This window comes from Lupinus angustifolius, chromosome LG03 (assembly GCF_001865875.1).
Source record: "Lupinus angustifolius cultivar Tanjil chromosome LG03, LupAngTanjil_v1.0, whole genome shotgun sequence".
In the NCBI taxonomy this organism is placed as follows: domain Eukaryota; kingdom Viridiplantae; phylum Streptophyta; class Magnoliopsida; order Fabales; family Fabaceae; genus Lupinus; species Lupinus angustifolius.
In genome coordinates this window covers 27,122,393-27,143,722 of record NC_032011.1, presented here as the reverse complement: position 1 = coordinate 27,143,722, position 21,330 = coordinate 27,122,393, and the positions used below count along the sequence as shown (strand labels likewise).

The following is a 21,330-nucleotide window of genomic DNA, read 5'->3' as shown; positions in this document are numbered from 1 at the left end:
GATGATACTATTACTAATTGAATGAATTATTTTATGTTATATATTTGTTTCAATATTTATTATTATTTAATTATTATAAGGGATAAAAATATTTTTTTTATATCTCACAATAGTTTTTCTTCCACATATATATCTCAATGTGCAATAGAAAATGAAGTTTTTAGGAAAAAATATTTTTGCAATTGGGGTGATTTTTGTTTAGTAAAAGATTCAAAGATAAGAAACAGTATCTGATTGTAATATGCCATCTTTACCTCAAGAGAGTTAAGTGAATATCCTATATCTACTAGACTGTTACCACATCTCAGGAGAAAGAAATGATAATATTGATTGCATCATATCCTCCAATCTTTAGAGGGAGTTTAATATTTATCATCATTCACCTATCCACCTCAAGAGAGTGAAACTTCATTTCTCCTACCATATTTATCATCAGTCACCTAATCACCTTTATAATTTTTATTATTTAATTATGCTTTTAAATTATTGTTATTATTTTTTAATTAAATTTGCTACATCAATATTTAGTAACATTTTTTACCTAATTATATTAAAAAATGATGATTTATATTTTATAAAAAAACTAATTTATTTTATGTAAAGGGAAATATTAGCATCTTCCTTTCATTTTTGCTGATTGTGTTTAAATTTTAGGAAAAGCTCCTATTTTGGTCCTGTTTTATTTTCTCACTTTGGCTTCAAATCTTTTTCTCACTTTAGTCTCTCAATTTTGTTTGTGCACTTATGGTAGTCCTTCTCTCATTCAATTTTGTAAAATTGTCATTTTGGCCTCAAAATGGCATCGTTATGGGTCATTTTCTCCATATCTTCTTCTTCTTTGCAACACCAACATTAAAATGACTTTGTACAAAAAGTTAAAGATCTCAGCCACCAAAGCCATGGCCTTAGTTGTTGGGTTTGGACCCTCTTCCTATATGAAGAAAGACTCAGTTGGGTAAAACTCACTTATCCCACTTAATCTAATAGATAAGGATCAGATGTGGCAAGGGTGTGAATGAAATTTATGCAAAAAGAGGCAATTGAAAAATGTAAGAGAAGATAAGAAAACTCAACACGCAGGAACTCCGAGCAGCCGTGGGAAATTCGCGACTGCGTCTTCGTTCACCTTTGGATCGGGCTGAAATTTGGGCAGCAGGTTCACAGCTTATAGTAATTCATTCAGAACCGTTGGATCGGTGAGATGACGTCCGAGGTGGTAGAAAATGATTTATTACAGCAGCTCTTTTATGGTTTTTTTTCTGGTTTTTCTTATTCTCATTTTCAAGCTTGTTGCTCTGTTATATGTCGTATTGTTGAGCATATTTTGTGCTGTATTTTGGAGACACTCTTGTATTCAAATTTTGATTATAGTGGAGCTTGATTGACTGGCTTGTGCCTGTGCTTTTTACTTCTCACGTTGGAAAGATTTTCCATGTTAAAATTCTGGTCCCTTGTGTGTTACTGTTGGGGAAATTATTATCCGCTGCATATACTCTGTTAGAGTTTTTATTGTTATTGTGTTGAATTTCCCATCAGAGTGACATCAGAGCTCTTTGGAGTTTGAGGTTATTTGACTTCCTTGAATGATGAAGGCAAATACACATAAAATAATATGTTTGAATGACACTAACTATCACTTGTGGAAAAGAAACTTGAAAGATTTATTATTTGTGAAGAAATTGCATATTCGTGTGTTTGTTATTGAGAAGTCAGAGTCCAAGTCTGATGAGGATTAGAGTTTCAAACATCAACAAGTTTGTGGTTTCATTCGGCAATATGTAGAAGGCAATGTCTACAGTCACATTGCTAATGAGGAAAATGCAAAAAAATTATGGAATAAAATTGAATCATTTTATGCTTCTAAATCAGGGAATAATAAATTATACTTGTTCAATTCCTTGATGAATTTGATGTACAAGGAGGGAGCTTCTATTTTAGATCACTTGAATGATTTTCAAGGGGTCCTTGGCCAATTATTAGGAATGGGTATCAAGTTTGTTGATGAAGTGTTAGGACTATCGCTACTGAATACTCTACCAGATTCTTGGGAAACATTTTGAGTTTCAATTACAAATTCTACCCCTGATGGTATTGTATCTTTGGAGAGTATAAAGAGGGAAGTATTCTTAATGAGGAGATGAGAAGGAAGGCACATAGTACTTCATCTCATTCTGAGGTGTTTGTCACTGAAAACAGGGGGAAAAGTCATAGAAAGGAACCCAAAGGTGATAGAGAAAAGGGTACAAGTAAATCCAAGTTCGGATACAAGAATGTGGAATGTCACTATTGTCACAAAGCATATCATATAGAGAAGAATTGTTTTCAATGGAAAAGGGAGAACAAAGAAAAGAAGGACAAACAGAACGAGAAGAATCATGGTGATAGTGATGATGATCATGTTACTACTGCTACTTGTGATGATCTTATTATTCTTCGTGGCCGTGATTTGGTTAATCTTGTATCAGATGAGAGTATATGGATAATTGATAGTGGTGCTACACTGCATGTTACACCAAGGAATGAGTACTTCACATCTTACACTTCTAGTGATTTTGGAGTGTTAAAGATGGATAATGATGGTATGTCAAAGGTAGTTGGTATTAGTGATATTTGTTTGCATACCAACATGGGAGTGCAGTTGTTGCTGAGAGGAGTTAAACATGCTCCAGATGTTCATTTCAATTTGATCTCTATGCAGATGCTTGATGGTGGTGGTTATGATAATCACTTGAGTTCTAGAAAATGGAAACTCGCTAGAGGTAACTTGGTTGTGGCCAGAGGGGAGAAATTTTCTAAACTGCATTGGACAAAAGCTTTGGTTGCTACAGAAAGTGTAAATGTCATGGATATGGAAGCTTCTTTGTGGCACCACAGACTCAGTCATATTAGTGAAAAATGGTTGAATTTTTTAGCCAAAAAGGATGTACTTCCAGGATTGAAGAGTACAGAGTTGGAGAAATGTTCTCATTGCATGGCTGATAATCAGACTAGAGTATCCTTTAAGAAGCATCCCCCTTCGAGGAATTCAGAGTTGCTTGAATTGGTGCATTATGATGTTTGTGGTCCATTGAAGGTAAAGTCATTTGGTGGTGCACTTTACTTTGTTACTTTTATTGATGATTGTTCAAGGAAGCTTTGGGTCTATGCTTTGAAGACAGAGGACCAAGTGCGTGAAAAGTTCAAACAATTCCATGTTTTGGTTGAGAGACATTCTAGCAAGAAGCTGGAATGCATTCGTACTACAATGATGGTGAGTATTATGGACTATTTGATATTTGCTGCAAGCAGCAAGGTATTAGACATGAAAAGACTCCTCCTAAGACTCCTCAGCTTAATGGCTTAGCAGAGAGGATGAACAGAACTTTGGTTGAAAGATTAGGTGCATGCTTTCTAAAGCAAAATTACCTAAACATTTCTGGGGTGAGGCTTTATACACGACAATGCATGTTATTAATCTTAGTCCTGTAGTTGCTCTGAATGTTGAGGTGCCAGACAAGATTTGGTTTGGAAGGAATGTCAGGTATGATCATTTGCGAGTCTTTAGTTGCAAGACATTTGTGCATGTTCCAAAGGATGAAATATCCAAGTTGGATGTTAAGACAAGGCAGTGCATCTTTATTGGTTATGGTGGAGATGAATTTGGCTATAGGTTGTATGATCCTATTGAGAAAAAGGTTTTTAGAAGCCATGATGTGAAGTTCATGGAAGATTAAACCATTGAAGACATTGATAAGATGAAGAAGACCACACCCGAGGAAGATAGTAGATTCTCTGATATTAATCCATTTGGACGCTTGTACATGATTTGGATACAATTGAGAATAACTTTCAAAATGGTGAGCAACATGATTATGTTGGTGAGCAACATGATTATGTTGGTGAGCAACATGATTATGTTGGTGAGCAACATGATTATGTTGGTGAGCAACATGATTATGTTGGTGAGCAACAGCTTGAATATGAGTTAACTTTTCCCATTGATATTGGTGAAGATGAACATGAGATATCACAAGATGAGAATCTTGGTGATGCTCCTGAACAACCTCAAGTTCAACTTCGAATGTCTAATAGGCAGAGGAAACCATATACCAGGTATCCTTCTAATGACTATGTTGTTGTGATAGATGGAGGAGAACCTGAGTATTATCATGAGGCCATGGAGAATGAAGAAAAGAAGAAGTGGTTGGATGCAATGCAAGAGGAAATGAAGTCCTTGCATGATAATTACACTTTTGAATTGGTCAAATTTCCAAAAGGGAAGAAAGTTTTGGAAAACAAGTGGATTTAAGGGTGAAGCAAGAAAATAATTCTACATCTCCAATGTATAAAGCTAGATTGGTAGTTAAAGGTTTCAGGTAGAAAAGGTTGTTGATTTTAGTAAGATTTTTTCTCCCGTGGTAAAGATGTCATCCATTAGAATTGTATTGAGTTTGGCTGCTACTCTTGATTTGGAGGTAGAACAAATGGATGTAAAAACTATTTTCCTTCATGGTGATTTGAAGGAAGAGATTTATCATAAGCAATCTGATGGTGTTCTTGTTGAAGGGAAAAAAGACTATGTGTGTAAACTGAAAAAAAGTTTATATGGTTTGAAGCAAGCTCCACGACAATGGTACAAGAAGTTTGAGTTCTAAACAATATCCTTCAAATGAATCTGAAAAATCAGATATGCAATGTGTTCCTTATGCATCTACTGTAGGCAGATTGATGTACACAAAGGTGTGTACAAGACCAGATATTGCACATGTTGTTGGTACAGTTAGTAGATTTCTGTCAAATATAGGTAGAGAGCATTCGAATGCTATGAAATGGATTTTGAGGTATCTTTGTGGTACTGGTAGTTTGAGGCTTTGTTTTGGAGGTGATAAACCTACTCTTGTGGGCTATACTGATTCTGATATGGTTGGAGACATTGATTCCAGAAATTCCACTTCAAGCTACTTGATTAAGTTTGCAGGAGGAGTTGTGGCATGACAATCTAGGTTGCAAATGTGCATTACATTGTCCACTACTAAGGCAGAGTTCATTGCCATTACAGAAGCATGCAAAGATTTGCTTTGAGTGAAGAAATTCTTGTAGGAACTTGGTTTTGTCCAAGACAAATACTTGTTATTTTGTGATAGTCAAAGTGCAATTCATCTTGGGAAGAATTCAACTTTTCATTCTAGGTCCAAACACATTGATGTGAGGTATCATTGGATACGTGGTGCTTTGGATGCTAGGTTGTTAGAATTGGATAAGGTTCGTACAGATGATAATGGTACTGATACGATGCCTAAGGCCTTATCAGGGTGGAAGTTTGAAACTTCTTGTGAGATTGCTGATTTGATGATTCTCTCCACACAGTTGTGAGGGGGGATTTGTTGGGTTTGGGCTCCCTTCCTATATGGAGAAAGACCCAATTGGGCAAAGTCCACTTGTCTCACTTAATCTAATAAATAGGGGTCAGTTGTGGCAAGGGTGTGAAGGCAATTTATGCAAAAAGAGGCAATTGAAAAGTGTGAGAGAAGATAAGAAAACTCAACCCGTAGGAACTCCGAGAAGCCGTGAGAAATTTGTGATTGCGTCTTCTTTCATCGTTGGATCGGGCTGAAATTTGGACAGCAGGTTCACAACTTATAGTACTTCATTTTGAACGGTTGGATCAGTGAGCCGACATCCGAGGTGGTAGAAAACGAGCTATTACAGTAGTTGTTTTTCTGGTTTTTCTTGTTCTCATTTTCAAGCTTGTTGCTCTGTTATATGCGTATTGTTGAGCACATTTTGTGCTGTATTTTGGAGAAACTCTTGTATTCCTATTTTGATTATAATGGAGCTTGATTGACTGACTTGTGCCTATGGTTTTTACTTCTCACATTGGGAAGGTTTTCCACGCTAAAATTCTGGTGTCCCTTGTGTGTTAGTGCATTATTTGATATTGTTCCTCATAGATTCTAGCAAGTTGGAGAAATTATTATCTATTGTATATACTCTGTTAGAGTTTTCATTGTTATTATGTTGAATTTTCCATCATCAGTTTTAGATCACCAGAAAAATGGATTGATTGAGGGTCTTAGGGCTGTGATGATGGATTCGACCTTCATTATCCTGGAAGAGCATCAAGACATATGAAGATCTCGTGGAGAAGAAGACCAAAACAATGTTGTTTTAATAATGGCAATGAAGAGTACAATAATGACGAGTAAAACGACCATGTGTTGGAACTTGGTTTGTTGGAAGCCATTAGTGGAAACATTTGGTGTAAAATTTAAAAAACTCCGAAGTCTTGCATGGAAGAGTTTTGAAAAAAAAAACAACTCTCAAGTCTCACATAGGAGAGATGGAGAATTTGCACAAAATCTCATGTTATAAATAGAAGTCTCATCCCTTCATATTTTATTGCCTATTCGTTTTCATTCAACTTTTTTTTTCTCCTTGTATTTTCTGCCGACGCATTTCCGGCAAACTTATCTCACTTTCTTTCAGTGACACTAAGAATTGGCATAGACATTCATATTGTGATAATTTCGAGAACTAACACTAATATTCTGTATTGAGGAAAAAAATTGACACGAGTAACCATATTGTGAGCATTTCTAGAACTGGCACTGATAGTCAGATTGTGGGAAAAGAATTGGCACGAGTAGCCATATCGTGGACATTCCGAGCATTGGCACTGATAGCCATATTATGGTGGGTGTATTCGAGATCGGTTCTTATAGTGTAGTAAGAATTTAATAACAGTTATCTGAACTGCTTTATCCTAGGGACGGCATGGTTGATAGTTTTCTTGCACATTTTGAGTAGTGCCACAAAACATTTTAAAGAGAGTGATCTAGTCGTGACTCAGTCAGTAAGTATTATTTCATGTCATTTATAATTGTTGCAAGTTATGGTAACAACATCATGGTTTGATGACACATCAAAAAGAAACAAACACTATTAGGTGACAGTGTTATAAAATGACTAATAGAAGAGCTAACTTGAGAACATAAACAAATTTGAGGGATCAAAGTGAGAATAAAAAGTTGAGTGGCCAAATTTTGGAAATAATATAAGGGACCAAAAATACTTTTTTACCTAAATATTATCATACTAAAACTCATATTAAATTTAAGTTTTTATATTTTATTTGTTACTGCTAAGAGTATCTTTCACTTTTTAGGTAAGGAATTAATTCATTTCAGATATATAACTCTCCTCAAGAAGTATCACTTCTAAGAATCAAACCCTTAATATTTTAGTTTTAATCATCCTAAGATCTAGCGTAGCCTTTTTAAGCTTTTATATTTGTTAGAAAGGTTTATGCATAATGTTTTTTTTAATAATGGTATGGGCATATTAGTAGGATTTGAATTTGGAACTGTACAAATTTACTTTGTTGGTACACCTTGACTGAAATATTACGGTCTTGGTGCACCTTTAAACTTATTTACTAAACTAGTGCATTTTTTAAAAACTCGACAACTAGATTGTCGAATTTCTTATTTTTTTTCTATTGCAAACATAACTCGGCAACTGCAGTATAGAGTTTTGGATTATATCAAACTCGTGACTGCTATAAGAGTTTTCACTTTTTATTTTATTTTTTAATAATTTCATTTACACTCGGCGGTACAAATGAAGTTTTTCAACAACAAAAATTAATTATTTTCCGAGGCTGCAATTTTTAGTCCAAATGGAGTGTTTTAAGTTTTGTAAAAACAATTCTAATTTTTATTCCTCTCTCACATGCAATAAGATGGGGTTTTTTGACTTAAAGAAGATTGACAAAAATAATTAAAGAAAATTAACATCAATATACATGTTAACTGGTTCATACTTTCTCAACAGTGGTACTCGCGGTATATGCAGTAGTACTTACACGGGACTAAAGGAGTTGAAGAAGCACTCTGATCATAAATTCTTTTTGCAAATTGTACTGAAAAAAATATATAAACAAAATTAGGAATAATTAAATAAAAAATAAAATCTTACCATTCCAACATGTACATCTTATTATCCTTTAAAATTTATTTTTTATTTAATTATATTATTTATTCCTAATTTTGTGATCAGTATGCTCCTTCAACTACTTTAGTCCCTTGTAAGTACTAATGCATATACTACGAGTACCACTGTTGAGAAAGTATGAATCAGTTGACATGTAGATTGATGTTAATTTTCTTTAATTTTTTTTGTCAACTTTTCTTTAAGTCCAAAAACTCCAATCTTATTGCATGTTTGAGAGGAACAAAAATTAGAAAAAAAATACAAAACTTATAAAATTCCATTTGGAGTAAAACGTGCGGCCCGGGAAGAGAATTAAATTTTTGTTGAAAAACTCCATTTGTACTACTAAATATAAACGAAATTATTAAAAAAAATAAAATAAAAAGTGAAAACTCCTAATATAGTCACTAGTTTCATATAATATGAATATAATTCAAAACTCTACACAACAAGTTGTCGAGTTATGTTTGCAATAGAAAAAAAATAAAAAACTCAGCAATCTAATTACCTAGTTTTTAAATAATGCACTAATTTAGTAAATAATTTTAAAGGTGCATCAAAATTGTAATATTTCAGTCAAGTTGCCTCCATAAAGTAAATTTGCCTTCGAAGGAGGCTATTACTTAAATTGGCCCACCATAGCCTGTGAATTATATTATTAGAAGGAAAGAATTATATTATTAGAAGGAAAGAGATGCTAAGTTTGAATTCAGTGATGGAAGAATGTCTTTCAAGCCAGTATAGAATGCCCTATGCAGGGGACATATATATTAACAATGATCTATTATCTTAAAGTATATCTTAAAGTTTATTATGTATTAATAAAAACATATTATGTTAATTACAAAAATTAAACATTTAATATTTTTTCAATTTTTGTTTCATTCTGATTGTTACATAACAGATTTTGAGACAACAGATCATTTTTGCATAGACACCAATGTACAAAGTAAGTAGGTGACTTTGGAAGTATGTTTTAACTTATTATTCATGTATTGGGTAGAAACCCATTAGAGCAAGCAAATTAGTTGTTTAGCTGACACTGAAATCAAAGATGACTTTATGTTGAAACTATAAAGTTTATCTTACATCACTGACCCCTTCAATTCTCATTAGAGCATACAATGGTCCCAGACAAGTTTCACTGGCTGAAAGACCAAAGCCTTTGAGTGTATGAATCGTTCACTAACAAATGCAATTAATTAGGAAGGAAGTAAAAGACAATGAGGTTTATGACACACACAAGAAACCAGTAGAAGGAAAAATACGTTAAGGAAGAAAAAATGGTCTCTCTCATTAACCCTTTTGCTGTTAAATTAATAATTATTTGAGTGAAACTTAGGTTTGAAAATATGTGACTTATGTATGAAGCAACACTAGGCAACATTTTTGTAGTAGTGGTAGAGATATAAAAATCCTATACCTGTATCAAACTAAATGTTTTAAGGTTTCTGAAAATACTAGTTGGTCTCTTTGTATAATAGGAGAATTTAAAAGGTTGAGAAAATAAAATAATTATACCGTTTATGCGTTAAAAATTTGTTACATTATTTTTTAAATAAAAGTTGGGTGATTTACTGACTTTAATGCTGGTATTACACACAAATTAAACTGTTGAAATTGTCCTAACTATATTAAAGCCTTATGGGTCTGATACACGACCATAAGGTGATTAGGGTGAAGGGTTTACAAAATAAATTGATAAAAAGATTAAAAGTTCAAGTCTCACTCACTAATATATTAACATTTGTCTATAAAAAATGGCAGGGAATTAGTTTTTTTTTAGTACATAGGGGAACTAGTTAGGTTTAGCCAAATAATGCTTGCCATTTTAGAAACATCTGGAAACTTGACTTATACCTTCTACTTTGTACTGTATTTAAAATGCAAGAGTATATACCATTACTAGAAAAATTGCAACAGAACAAGGTGCATGAGGACAAACCACCAACAAACACCATTGAAGGTTTCTCAACTGTGCAAAGAATAATGTCTTAAGCTTTAACAATAAAATTGATGTAGACTTGGGAGTTTGCTGCACAAAATTCTCCTTCACGTCTCTAATTATTGTACCACCCTACAGAGTCAAAATAAGTCACATCCTTGATTTTCTTTTCAGACAAATGAACTATCTTTACCATGCCTTGGGTTTGTCCTCACTTGTTTCACCTCGAGGCATTCACTCACTGGTATAATTAAATTATATATATATATATACTTGTATCTTTTTTCAACAACTTTGGATAGATTTTTTCGTTTACCTGTTTAGATATTCAGTTAAAGTTATGTAACGTGGTTCAATATTTTACATGCCAACTTGACCTAGAAGAAACACAGATATAGGTGTAAGTAACGTTTGGTTGAATGTGTGTACCTGCTGAATATAGTGATGATCACAACGTAGATGTAATAAAACCAGATTAAGCCAATAATTATATACCCATGTGATCCTATTTTTAAGAAGAGAGATCCATTGATTTCAATTAGTAAATAGATTTAAATCATTAGATATTCATAGAATTAATGATTGTGATGAGAAGTAAATTTAAAAAACTTTCACTCATTTCTTAATGTCCATTTTACTAAAAGGTGGGTATAATTTAAATTGTTTTGAAAGCCACAAGAATAATAAATACTAAAAATGAAGTATATCGACGCTTAAAAAAATACATAAACAGATGAATTAATAATGAAGATTTTAGGAATTAGTCTATATGTTATATCCTTCAATTATATTCTTCATTAAATTATTAGTAATACATTTCCATTTTAAAGGTGTTACTTTTGATATAAAAAATGAAACGCCAGGATCATAACAATTGATTACGTCTTCCTTTTTAATTTGAGAAGGTCCACTTAATTATATGCACATACATTTATATGTAAAAACATTGTGCATTATTTCAATGTATTCAAGCACCTTAAATATAATGTAGGATATCATATTTGATCTAAGTAGGGTATTATTATAATGTATAAGCGAGTAACTTAAATATAGTTGTTTGATATGTCTATATACAAAGTAGTAGTGATAGTATATTTCATTGTTGAGTGAATGATTCCATGTGGGGCTAATGGGGCATGGAAATCCAAGAAGAGAGGACGTTAGTCATTGATGCCATGCAAACAATGACGAAAGAGGGAAACAACCACCTCTTTTTCGTACATGGGAGGGTTCCTCCAACAAGCATTCATTCGCCACATGTTAATGAAATTAGTATGTATCATACTCATTAATCCAAACTCAGACAAAAATTAAGAACTTGTCTCTCTGATTATATGATCATTCTTCTAATTAATTTCTCACATTTTATTAAGGAAACCTTGGTACAATTTTGTGATCTCTAAGATTAACTACCTTTTTTATTTGTTAGATTAGATGAATGTCATAAGTCATAGGTGAGAGTATTAAAAATGGTATCTTTGCTGTAAATCAAAAAATACACTTAAATCAATTAGTAGGGCATTTAATCAATATATTTAATTGAATTTAATATGTTATTGATATCCAATATTTTATTTAGAAAGCCTGAATAAATATTTTTTTCATCTGCATCAGATGACTAATTATTTTCTAATGGAAAAAACTAACTAAGAGTTGGGCAAGAATTAAAAAAAGAAAAATTATTTTCTCTTTCTCAGCATTTTCGTTGTATCGGATTGATTAGTTCTTTATCTACCAACTGTATGTATGCTGAAACTTATTGATAATTATGGTTATTATCATTTTTATATAGGACCATTAGTCCATTAGTGCATTATGTCTTCATATATAGAAGGGTATACTTGTCAAGCATGAGATATTTTGTGGTAAGTTTTAAATTGTGGTTACAACAATTATAGAATATCGTAGGAAACCATAATTGATAGGCTAAAATTGTTGTTGGGCAGATCCAAAATCACAATATTACAACCACAATCAGGTAAAAATTAAAACACCCACAAGATGGAAAGTGGCCAAACATAATATTATAACATGCAAAATGTTTTTTTTATAATACACATAGTCAACTACAAGAAGCAAGCAAAAAGATATTGGATATATAAATAGTATGCCCTAGCTCTTACTTTGAATTGGTGCTAAAGAAGCTAATTAAAAATAGCTTTACATAAATGGGAAGGTCACCATGCTGTGATGAGATTGGCCTTAAGAAGGGACCCTGGACTCTTGAGGAAGATCAAAAGCTTATCCACCACATTCAAGAACATGGTCATGGAAGTTGGAGAGCACTTCCTAAGCTAGCTGGTTTATAAATTTGCATTTTTGTTATTGTTGCAGCAACTATAGATCTCTCTCTTTTCATTGTTTCCTCACTAATAATATATTTTTCTTGCAAATTTTCAGGTCTGAACAGATGTGGGAAAAGTTGTAGGCTAAGGTGGACCAACTATTTAAGGCCTGATATCAAGAGGGGAAAGTTTTCAAAAGAAGAGGAGCAAACAATTCTGCATCTCCATTCCATCCTTGGAAACAAGTACTTTCCATACTACATACTATTTTTTCTTCTTCTTTTGTTGGGGTGGAAGGGTATTTTGAGAGGTTTCTGTTTACTTGCATGTTTAACCAAATCAACTCTTATCTCCACTATTATTTCAAGTGTTATGACTTCCTTAATCTTCTTTTGTTTTTGGTAGAGGCTGAATTAATGGATGTAGAGGAGAAGTTCCAATATAATTGTGTTTTCTTTTCTTGGAACAATTTTTTTTTACCACCAACAAATATTTACTAAAAGAGTATGAGGCACTCAAATCAAAATTACATAAGCAATATATTATAGCAAAAAAGTATCTTCAAATTATTTCTTCACCAACTCTATTTCTAGATAAATTTTATACATGGTGATTCCTAACAACCTCTCTGAATCTTTACTTAATTGGTTCCTTATTCATAAACATGCATTCTCCATCAACTCCTTCATAGAACACTATATATTTTTCTTGGACTTTATGTTTTGTACATATTAATCATTTATCTATTTTTAAATGTTAATTCTGATTTTACTCACACACTTATGTAATAGGTGGTCAGCAATTGCAACCCATCTTCCAGGAAGAACTGATAATGAGATCAAGAATTTCTGGAACACTCATTTAAGGAAAAAGTTGATTCAAATGGGTTTTGATCCAATGACTCATCAGCCAAGAACTGACCTTGTTTCCACCTTGCCATATCTGCTAGCTTTGGCCAACATGGCAGACATTATGGATCATAATCAATCATTGGATGAACATGCTCTTAGGTTACAAGCAGAGGCAGTTCAGCTAGCCAAGCTTCAATACCTTCATTTTTTACTCCAATCTTCAAATTCCTCAACTACAAATAATCTCTCAATGAAAGAGCATAATACAGTTATGGAGTTGACACAAGTGGATAATAATAATAATAATAATAACCCAAACTCATTTTCTCATGGGATTATTGCTGGCTTTGGCTCTCAACCACTCCACCACCAAAACAATATGCTATATGACTTTTTAGACCCACAAGTCTCTTTCAATTCACAATCATTTTTGAATAATGAGCAAGGTCAAGGTACTAACTATGCAATCATAAGTCAAGGGGGTCACACTACATTTGATCATGCCTCAACTAATTGGATTATTCCATCACCTATTACTCCAAATGCCATGGGGACTTCAATTACTAGCAATCCAGGAGATGCTAGTAGCAGTACTTCAAGCTATGGGGGAGGAATATCATCTTATAATTGGCCTGAATTATTTTTTGAGGACACCATTAAAATGCATGATAGTATTTAATTTCAGAGAGGTTGTATTATTGTGGTGTGTTACTGTGTTTTATGCCTTCATCAGCTTGTTGTTTTACCTCCATGCCACTTCATTAATACATATATAGCCTCCAGTACTGTAGATATACTATTATATAGATATGTTGTATGTTCATTTCATATATATATATATGTACGTACCCGTATAACAATACATGTTTTTGTACATGACTTCAGGACACTGCTTTAAAATATGAGTTAAGCCTAAGGCGGACCATAAAGCGAAATACCTTGAGCACTTATATCTTATCTATGCTCCATTCTCTGCACAAGTTTCTTATTTTTATAAGCACCCAAGACTTTGAGGGTTAGGAACCTCTCAAATAAAGGAGATGCAAATATCTAAAAAATAACATTATAAAATAGAAAAATATGATACTTTTATCCTTTAAATATAATGGTATTACACTTTTACTTTTAAATACAATTATATTGGAGAAGATTTTTTCCCAATTATCTAAGCCTTATTAATGAAGAGTTGTAGATCAAATCTTAGCCATGTTAATGAGTTTCAAATCTTGTTGTGCCAAAAATTTGAAACCATAATAAGCAAATACTAGAAGGAAAATGGCTGTTTGAAAAGGAAAACAAGTCCTTCATTTCCATCATGGGCAGTTAGATTTGATTCCTTTTCCTTCAAGAAGTTGACTGCTAAACCTTATTAAAATAATACCTCAAATTACAAAGTCTTCTCATTAGCTCACATGTGACAAATGTACATCTACCATTGGGCTTGCAAATATTACTCCCGTACCTTTTTGGAGTGTGCCTTGTCAAAGAATTTGGATCCTCTCCATTACTAGAGAGTTCATTACCATGTTATGTTGAGATTATGACACGTGATAAAAATAAAAATCTAATAGTTCTAATTTTAACTCATTTTTTAATAAAATAAATTATAATTATTGTTTCCCCTTAAAATCCAGTACTGGAGAGGAGTTGCACTCCTTGTCAAAAGGGAGAGCATATCAACCACCAATGTTTCATTCATTATCTTATTCTGATTATATATTATCATATAAATAAAATGAAACTTTTTAAAAATAAAAGGTAACATATTTATATCTTTTGTTAAAATTTGGTTAGTTTGGGACAGAAAACTAAAATAACTTTTAAGACTTATGATCTATGTTCTTGTCAAATGTAATTAATAATTTGATTGGTTGAGGTGAAAGTTTGTCATTGTTATCAAAGTAACGAAAAAAATTTAAGATGTGGTTAGGTTTGTTCTCATACTCGATCCCCTTAATTTAAAAGTCATGGGAAAAAATTCACCACCTAATCCGACCGTATGCTTTGTGTGCCATCTAAGATTCTTATGTCACTGCAATTATGTTAACTTAAGTAAGATTTTTGTCCTATAAACTAAGCCACTCTAGTAATATACCGAAAGATTAAGGTTTAATATATATGAGTGTTATTTGTTGGTTAGGGCAGCCTATGAAGAAATTAGTTCTTTACCCACAATACATTTAGTTATAAAAAGAATTTAATATTTATGTATTGTCAATTATAATAAAGTTTAATATTTATGTACTGTCAGTGTAAAGTTTTTACACTTACAATACATCTCCATCATTGATTTGTATTCCTTTTATTTGAGAATCAATGATTGTTAACATATGAATGATGTATTAATAGTGTAAAAAATAATTATACTATCAATATATACATATCAAATACATTTTAAAATAGTTGTAACAATTTGGAAGGGGTGGCTGTCCTGTGAGTGGCAGCATCAACCAAGAAAATGATGTGAAGAGCAATCATATTCATGAGGCATAAGCACAGCTAAAACAGTCAATTTACTTGTGTGGATAAGGTTTTATACTCTTTTTTTTATGAGGGTAAGGTTCTATACATCTATTCTCTTCGCCTATAAGGATAAGATTTTGTACGTCTATTCTCTTCACTTGTGGAAGTAAAATTTTATACATCTACTCTTCTCATAGTCCAATTATGTGAGAATTCAGTGCTTCGTACCGTCCTTCCACTATTTAGGTAGTGAACAAATGAAAGAGACAGTAAAGACGATTTATCTTGCGTTGTGGTTAAATTCAGGTGATGATATCTTTCAGCAGCAGCATGCCTACTAATGGGCTAGACCGTAAAACATATATAGCAGACTATATACTAGATACAAGCTTGTTATTGAATTCTTCTGAAATATCTTTCTTCATTAGTTTTGTCGATTGGGAATTTTTGGTATTTTTCTGCCAACTGTGACCGTGTGACTAGTTGGAACCTGCACTATGTAACCTTGTGCAGAAAGCGTATATGTTTCAACTGCCTTCAAGTTAGTGATTGGTAAAATAGCTATTGTTTGGACAGAGATGGGTCCAACTATGGATGTACACCATATTATTTGAGAGACTTGGGGCCTATTTTCTTTATTCTATTTTCCTAACGGGCAGGGTACCCAAGTTGAGCCTTTAAGAGATTTTCCAAGATTCAGTTTACACCAGTTTCTTGGTACACATTAAATAAATGAGCCCAACAAGAAAACAAAAACATTTATTGGTACAAGATGAAACTGTAGCAAAGATTTTAATATCTATGATGTGTAGCATAGACAGTGTAAAAAACTATTGGGCATTTTTTCAACAAAGTGGGGGTATGTAATAATTAAATAACGAGCTTGACCTGTAACTCTAAATCACATGCACATGACCGCAAGCTGAGCTCATTTACAATCAAATTTCCAGAAAGGATTCCAACAGAGCTTTTATTAACGTGTTTTCAGTATAAAATGCTTCTATAAGATATCTAAAATCAGATTATTACATCTTGTTATATTAGAGTTTTCCAAATGATCATGCAGTGTACATGAACATTGCATGTGGTCAGTATAAATGTATAATTGTATAAGCAATCAATCATTCCCAACAAAAATTAATTTATTACTGATGGTCAGCACTGACCTTTTAAAGTAAACCTACAAGTCAAAGAATTACAGATATCAAGTTTGCTACATTTATACTATACACATTGAAGTTTCAATTTTCTAAAACGCTAGATGAAGTATTTTCTTAATCATATGGACAAACTAGGAATGCATCATCATTCAGTAAATGATGATTGAACTTACTAGGCATAAGCCTCGGGTGTTTGAAGATGATCCTGATAAAATAGTAGATGACATAACTTGCAGCCAAGCCTTTCATAGAGTACATCCAAATTTCCAACTTCATGTGGGCAATCTGGTTGGTATAATCTACTTACTGGTGCATCCACGGCTGGTGCTTCCTTCTCCGATTGAAACAGTGGCAAGGGACTTGGAAGCCCATGCTTTAGCATTCATCGCTCCTTCCTGCAGATTACTTCTCTTGCATGGCTCTTTCAAACATTTAAATGACTGTATAATTCGTTTCAGATATACCAAAGGATGTTCCAGCAAGCTCCCTAATCTAACATTTTGGATGACCCTTCTCCAAGTATATTGAATACAAATAAGCAGTGTAGGAAAAAATAAGTAGAGTAGTCTCAAAACCACAAATGCAGTGGCCAGAGCCAAATACGTCTCCTGCCTCAGTAAATTTTCTGGAGATCTAGCCCATGAAAAAGGGCAACTTTCTGGCTCAGTGTTACTGTTCTTCTCGCGAACTGACAGACGCCCAATTTTCTCAAGGGATAGTTGATCAAGTGAATCAATCCTGATCCCTACAATAACAGCCAAAACAATGAACTAAATACATGATTACATGTAGCCTCTTTAATTCTCGCCCAACTATTTCCCCTTTGACATCTAAAAGACATGGTAACTACTCAATTACAATAATAGCAATTAAAGCACAGCAAAGCATGGCAATAATCAAATATTCAAATTTACTCAATTAATCATAAAGCTGCTTTATATTATCATAAAATTAATCACGAGGAAAATTAAAGAGAATCATTCAGATGGACAAAATAATTAATATAACATATTTCATCCACATCGAATAAATCCATTTGTTTCTCTAATGGGGTGGCATGTTTGGAAAATAGATTTCAATGTGATCGTACAATTAGGGTGTTTTTGGAAGCTTTATAAACGGACTGAGAATCTCATATGATCTTACAGTTAAATTCATTTATATTTACAAGATATCAAGATTAAAAAAGGAATCCTAATGTAATGGGTGAAACAATGAGCCTTACCAGCAACTTCACTGTAGAAACCTATAAGAGAGCCAAGGGTCCGAGATCCGTAGTAACGAAAACGCATGGTAGAATTCAAAAGGAATAGAGTGGGGAAACCGTGGACACCGTATTTTGACAAGGTGCTACAAGAATTGGACAGGTATTAAATTGAAAGAAATAATGAAATAAAGAAAGGATGTACATTGATTGAGAGCACAAACCTTGGCCTGACAGATGATTCTTCAATAGCAAGATGTGGAATGGAAGGACTGAGGGAAGACATGATTGAGAAAACTGGTCTAAATATACGAGAGAAAGGGCACCATGATGCATAAAAAAGTACAGCTATAAACTCATGTTTATTCTTGTGAACCATGTTTAGTGCCTTCTGGAAAGAAACCTCATCTCCCTGCATATTACAGAATGCACAGTGTTACAGAAAAATTGAGCCCAACTCCATCCCAAAAGCTAGCTTGTGGGGGATAGAACTGCTCAAATCATTATAGATGATCAATAACTCATACAATCATGCACTAAACTGATGTGAAACTTTTAACCCTCAACACGTCTCTCATGTCCAGGACTAGAGATCCAAAGCATGAAATTGGCAGGAGTGGATATGTAAGGGTGGCTTAACATCCGAATAGACTATACATGTTAGAATAACTAAGTATAACTCCATCCTGAAAGGGAGAGGGTTGCCTGTACCACTATTTAACTGTAAATGGTCAATTATTCATATAACCAAACGACATAGGACTGTGGCACTAAACACGTATAGTTTCCATGAGAATTACAATCTTCTATCATCAAACAATAACCATATTGATGTGTGATTTCCAATAGAATGATTCTCTTTGATTTTCTTCGTGATTCATTTTATGATAAGCAACTTTACAATTAATTGAGAGTAAAGAACCGAAAGTCAAATGGCGTAAACAGTGTACCCACAGCTCGAGAATGAGGTACAAACACGTTTTTGAACAGAGTCAAGAATAACGAGGGTGTGCTCGTTTTTGAACATTTTTTGTCTCTGACAATACAGAATTGCATCATGCTACAAATTTGGACCAATCAATGCAAAATGCTCATTCATCATATAGAGATACTAAATTCCTAATCACAAAACCAAAGTACTTATCATTATAAAACACCAAGTCAAAAAATGACAATTTAAAAGAAAAAGAACGAGTGATATACCTCGGTGATACCAATATAACGAAAGGATGGAGGGGAATCGGGGATTGAGCAGGTTGAATCTGAAAACCCTAATATAAAATCAAAAACCGATTCTCTACGACACACGGTGTTGATAGAAACCCTACCATCATGCGATTCGGCGTAGCATGAGAGGATCCCAAATAACAACAAGGCGAACACGATCTCAGTTACGAAAACCCTCATCTCCGACGCGAGTAAAAATCGAAATGGATAATTAGAAACCCTAATTTGAAAGCATGAGATTTGAAGAGAAACGAGACGAGAAAAAAGGGATAACAAGGGAAAGATATGAATTGAAGATGAGATGAAAGGGTATGACGTGTCTCAATTTTACTGGATGTTGTTTTTTGTTTTGTTTTTTTGGATATTTATTTAAAAAGATTAGAAAGAGAGTGGAATTGGGTTGGTTACTTGGTTTTAGGAATTGGGAGAGAGGGAAGGTGAAGGGGTTTTAGGAATCAGTTGGTGGGTGTGATCAATGGTGGCAATAACATCATCGTTTTCCTTTTTATATGTGAGAGAGAAATAGACTCATCACCACCTTTCTCTTCAACTATTCTATCACTAACCTTGGTTTCCACTCTTTTGACTTTCCTTTAATTTATTCTCTTCAAATAAAATTATTAAAGTAATTATATATTTCATCTCATGCCCACAACAATACATGCTACACTTTATAACATACTAGTGTGTACCGGTACTTCGTGTCTGCCGGTTAATATTGTATGGTAATATGTATTTAATTTTTATATATTTAATTTTTTGTAATTAAAATATATTTGTTATATTCGGTGTACTTTATATTATATTTTGTGTGTTTATGATATGTTTAGTTTAAGGTGAGAGATGTGATTAATTAATGTATTGGGGTGGTTAATTAGGATTATATGGTTTTTTTGTAAAAATTAAATAATGTGAAGGGCAAAATAGGAAGTGGAAATTACATCATGGTGGAAGTTACGCCATGTTTTAACTTTATATATAGTATAGAAGTATAGATATAGATATCTATTTTTTGTGGTAGGAAATTTTAATATCAGGATATATAATTTTACTTACTCAACTAATATATTAAAACGTTATTTTAATCATTCATCATATTTGCATTTTAATTTTCATCCTAAAATAAAATAAATTTATCTTTATCATTAAATTTTTAATATTTATCAATTTTATATAAAGGTCATAAGTGTAAACCCCAAAAATTATAAATTATGGATATAGGCTAAAATAAGTTAGTCCAGTTATGTCTAACTTGAAAATATTTGACTCATACTTCATATAACTTTATTTTACAACTTGCAAACCTATTTAAAGTCAAATTATTTACTAACACTATGTTTGGTGTGGGGAAGAAAACTTAAGGAAAGAAAAGTAAAGAGGAGAAAATGAGTGAAAAATATGGTGAATTTTTAGTTATTTGATATGGTAAGAAATAGAAAGAAAGTGGAGAGAAAAAATATTATTATAATTATTAATTAAAATCACATAGAAACACAAAAACATGAGTCCACCATATATTGGTTTGCTTTTAGGAATCACAAAAATATACAACTCATACATAACCACAAAAATACATATAATGAGTACCTGCAATAATAGTTTATGGTTGATACAAATAACATAATATTCGCCCATACGTAGGTGCATAATTATAAATTTATTGTTAATTATATATTGTATACTTTTATTATTTAATTATTGAACGTTTCTTATTATCCATTTAATAATTATTTATATATATATATATTATAATTATAAAATATATAATTATATTATTAAACGTGAAATTTTTTCTAATAGTGATATATCCTTATACTAAATTCTCATACTAATTCTTCTACCAACGAGAATATGATATGTGTCACTTGTAAAACAATCATTAATAAATAAAGTAATTTCCTTGTGACATATGTCATATTCTAGATAGGATGATTAGTAAGAGGATATATCATTTTCATAATAAAAAATTGATTCTTTACTTATATAATACTTGCATTATTATAACTAGCGTGGTGACATGCACTGTCGTGCATGTCAACCCGCTTTTCTATCGTTTGTAATGTATAGTTTGTATTTTATAAATTCAAATATAATTTTATGCGCTAAATTTACGGTTGAATTTATTCAATTGGTCTGATATTCAATTTTTTAAATACACTTTTAAAATAAGAAGATAATAAGGATAAAATAAGAAAATAATATTATATGGTTTTTTGGTAGAAAT

At 32.5% G+C, this 21,330-nt stretch overlaps 2 protein-coding genes across 2 annotated transcripts; one reads left to right on the top strand and one right to left on the bottom strand.

The window, feature by feature from the left end:
• LOC109344277 (transcription factor MYB39-like) lies at positions 12,070–14,039 on the top strand. Its single transcript, XM_019582984.1, has 3 exons — positions 12,070–12,217; positions 12,317–12,446; positions 12,993–14,039. The coding sequence occupies exons 1-3, from the start codon at positions 12,085–12,087 to the stop codon at positions 13,729–13,731; spliced, it is 1,002 nt and encodes a 333-aa protein (XP_019438529.1). The 5' UTR covers positions 12,070–12,084; the 3' UTR covers positions 13,732–14,039.
• On the bottom strand, positions 16,640–19,634 carry LOC109344276 (5'-adenylylsulfate reductase-like 4). The gene is made up of 4 exons (XM_019582983.1): positions 19,083–19,634; positions 18,104–18,291; positions 17,901–18,025; positions 16,640–17,420 (listed from the first exon to the last, which is right to left on the bottom strand). The coding sequence occupies exons 1-4, from the start codon at positions 19,284–19,286 to the stop codon at positions 16,975–16,977; spliced, it is 963 nt and encodes a 320-aa protein (XP_019438528.1). The 5' UTR covers positions 19,287–19,634; the 3' UTR covers positions 16,640–16,974.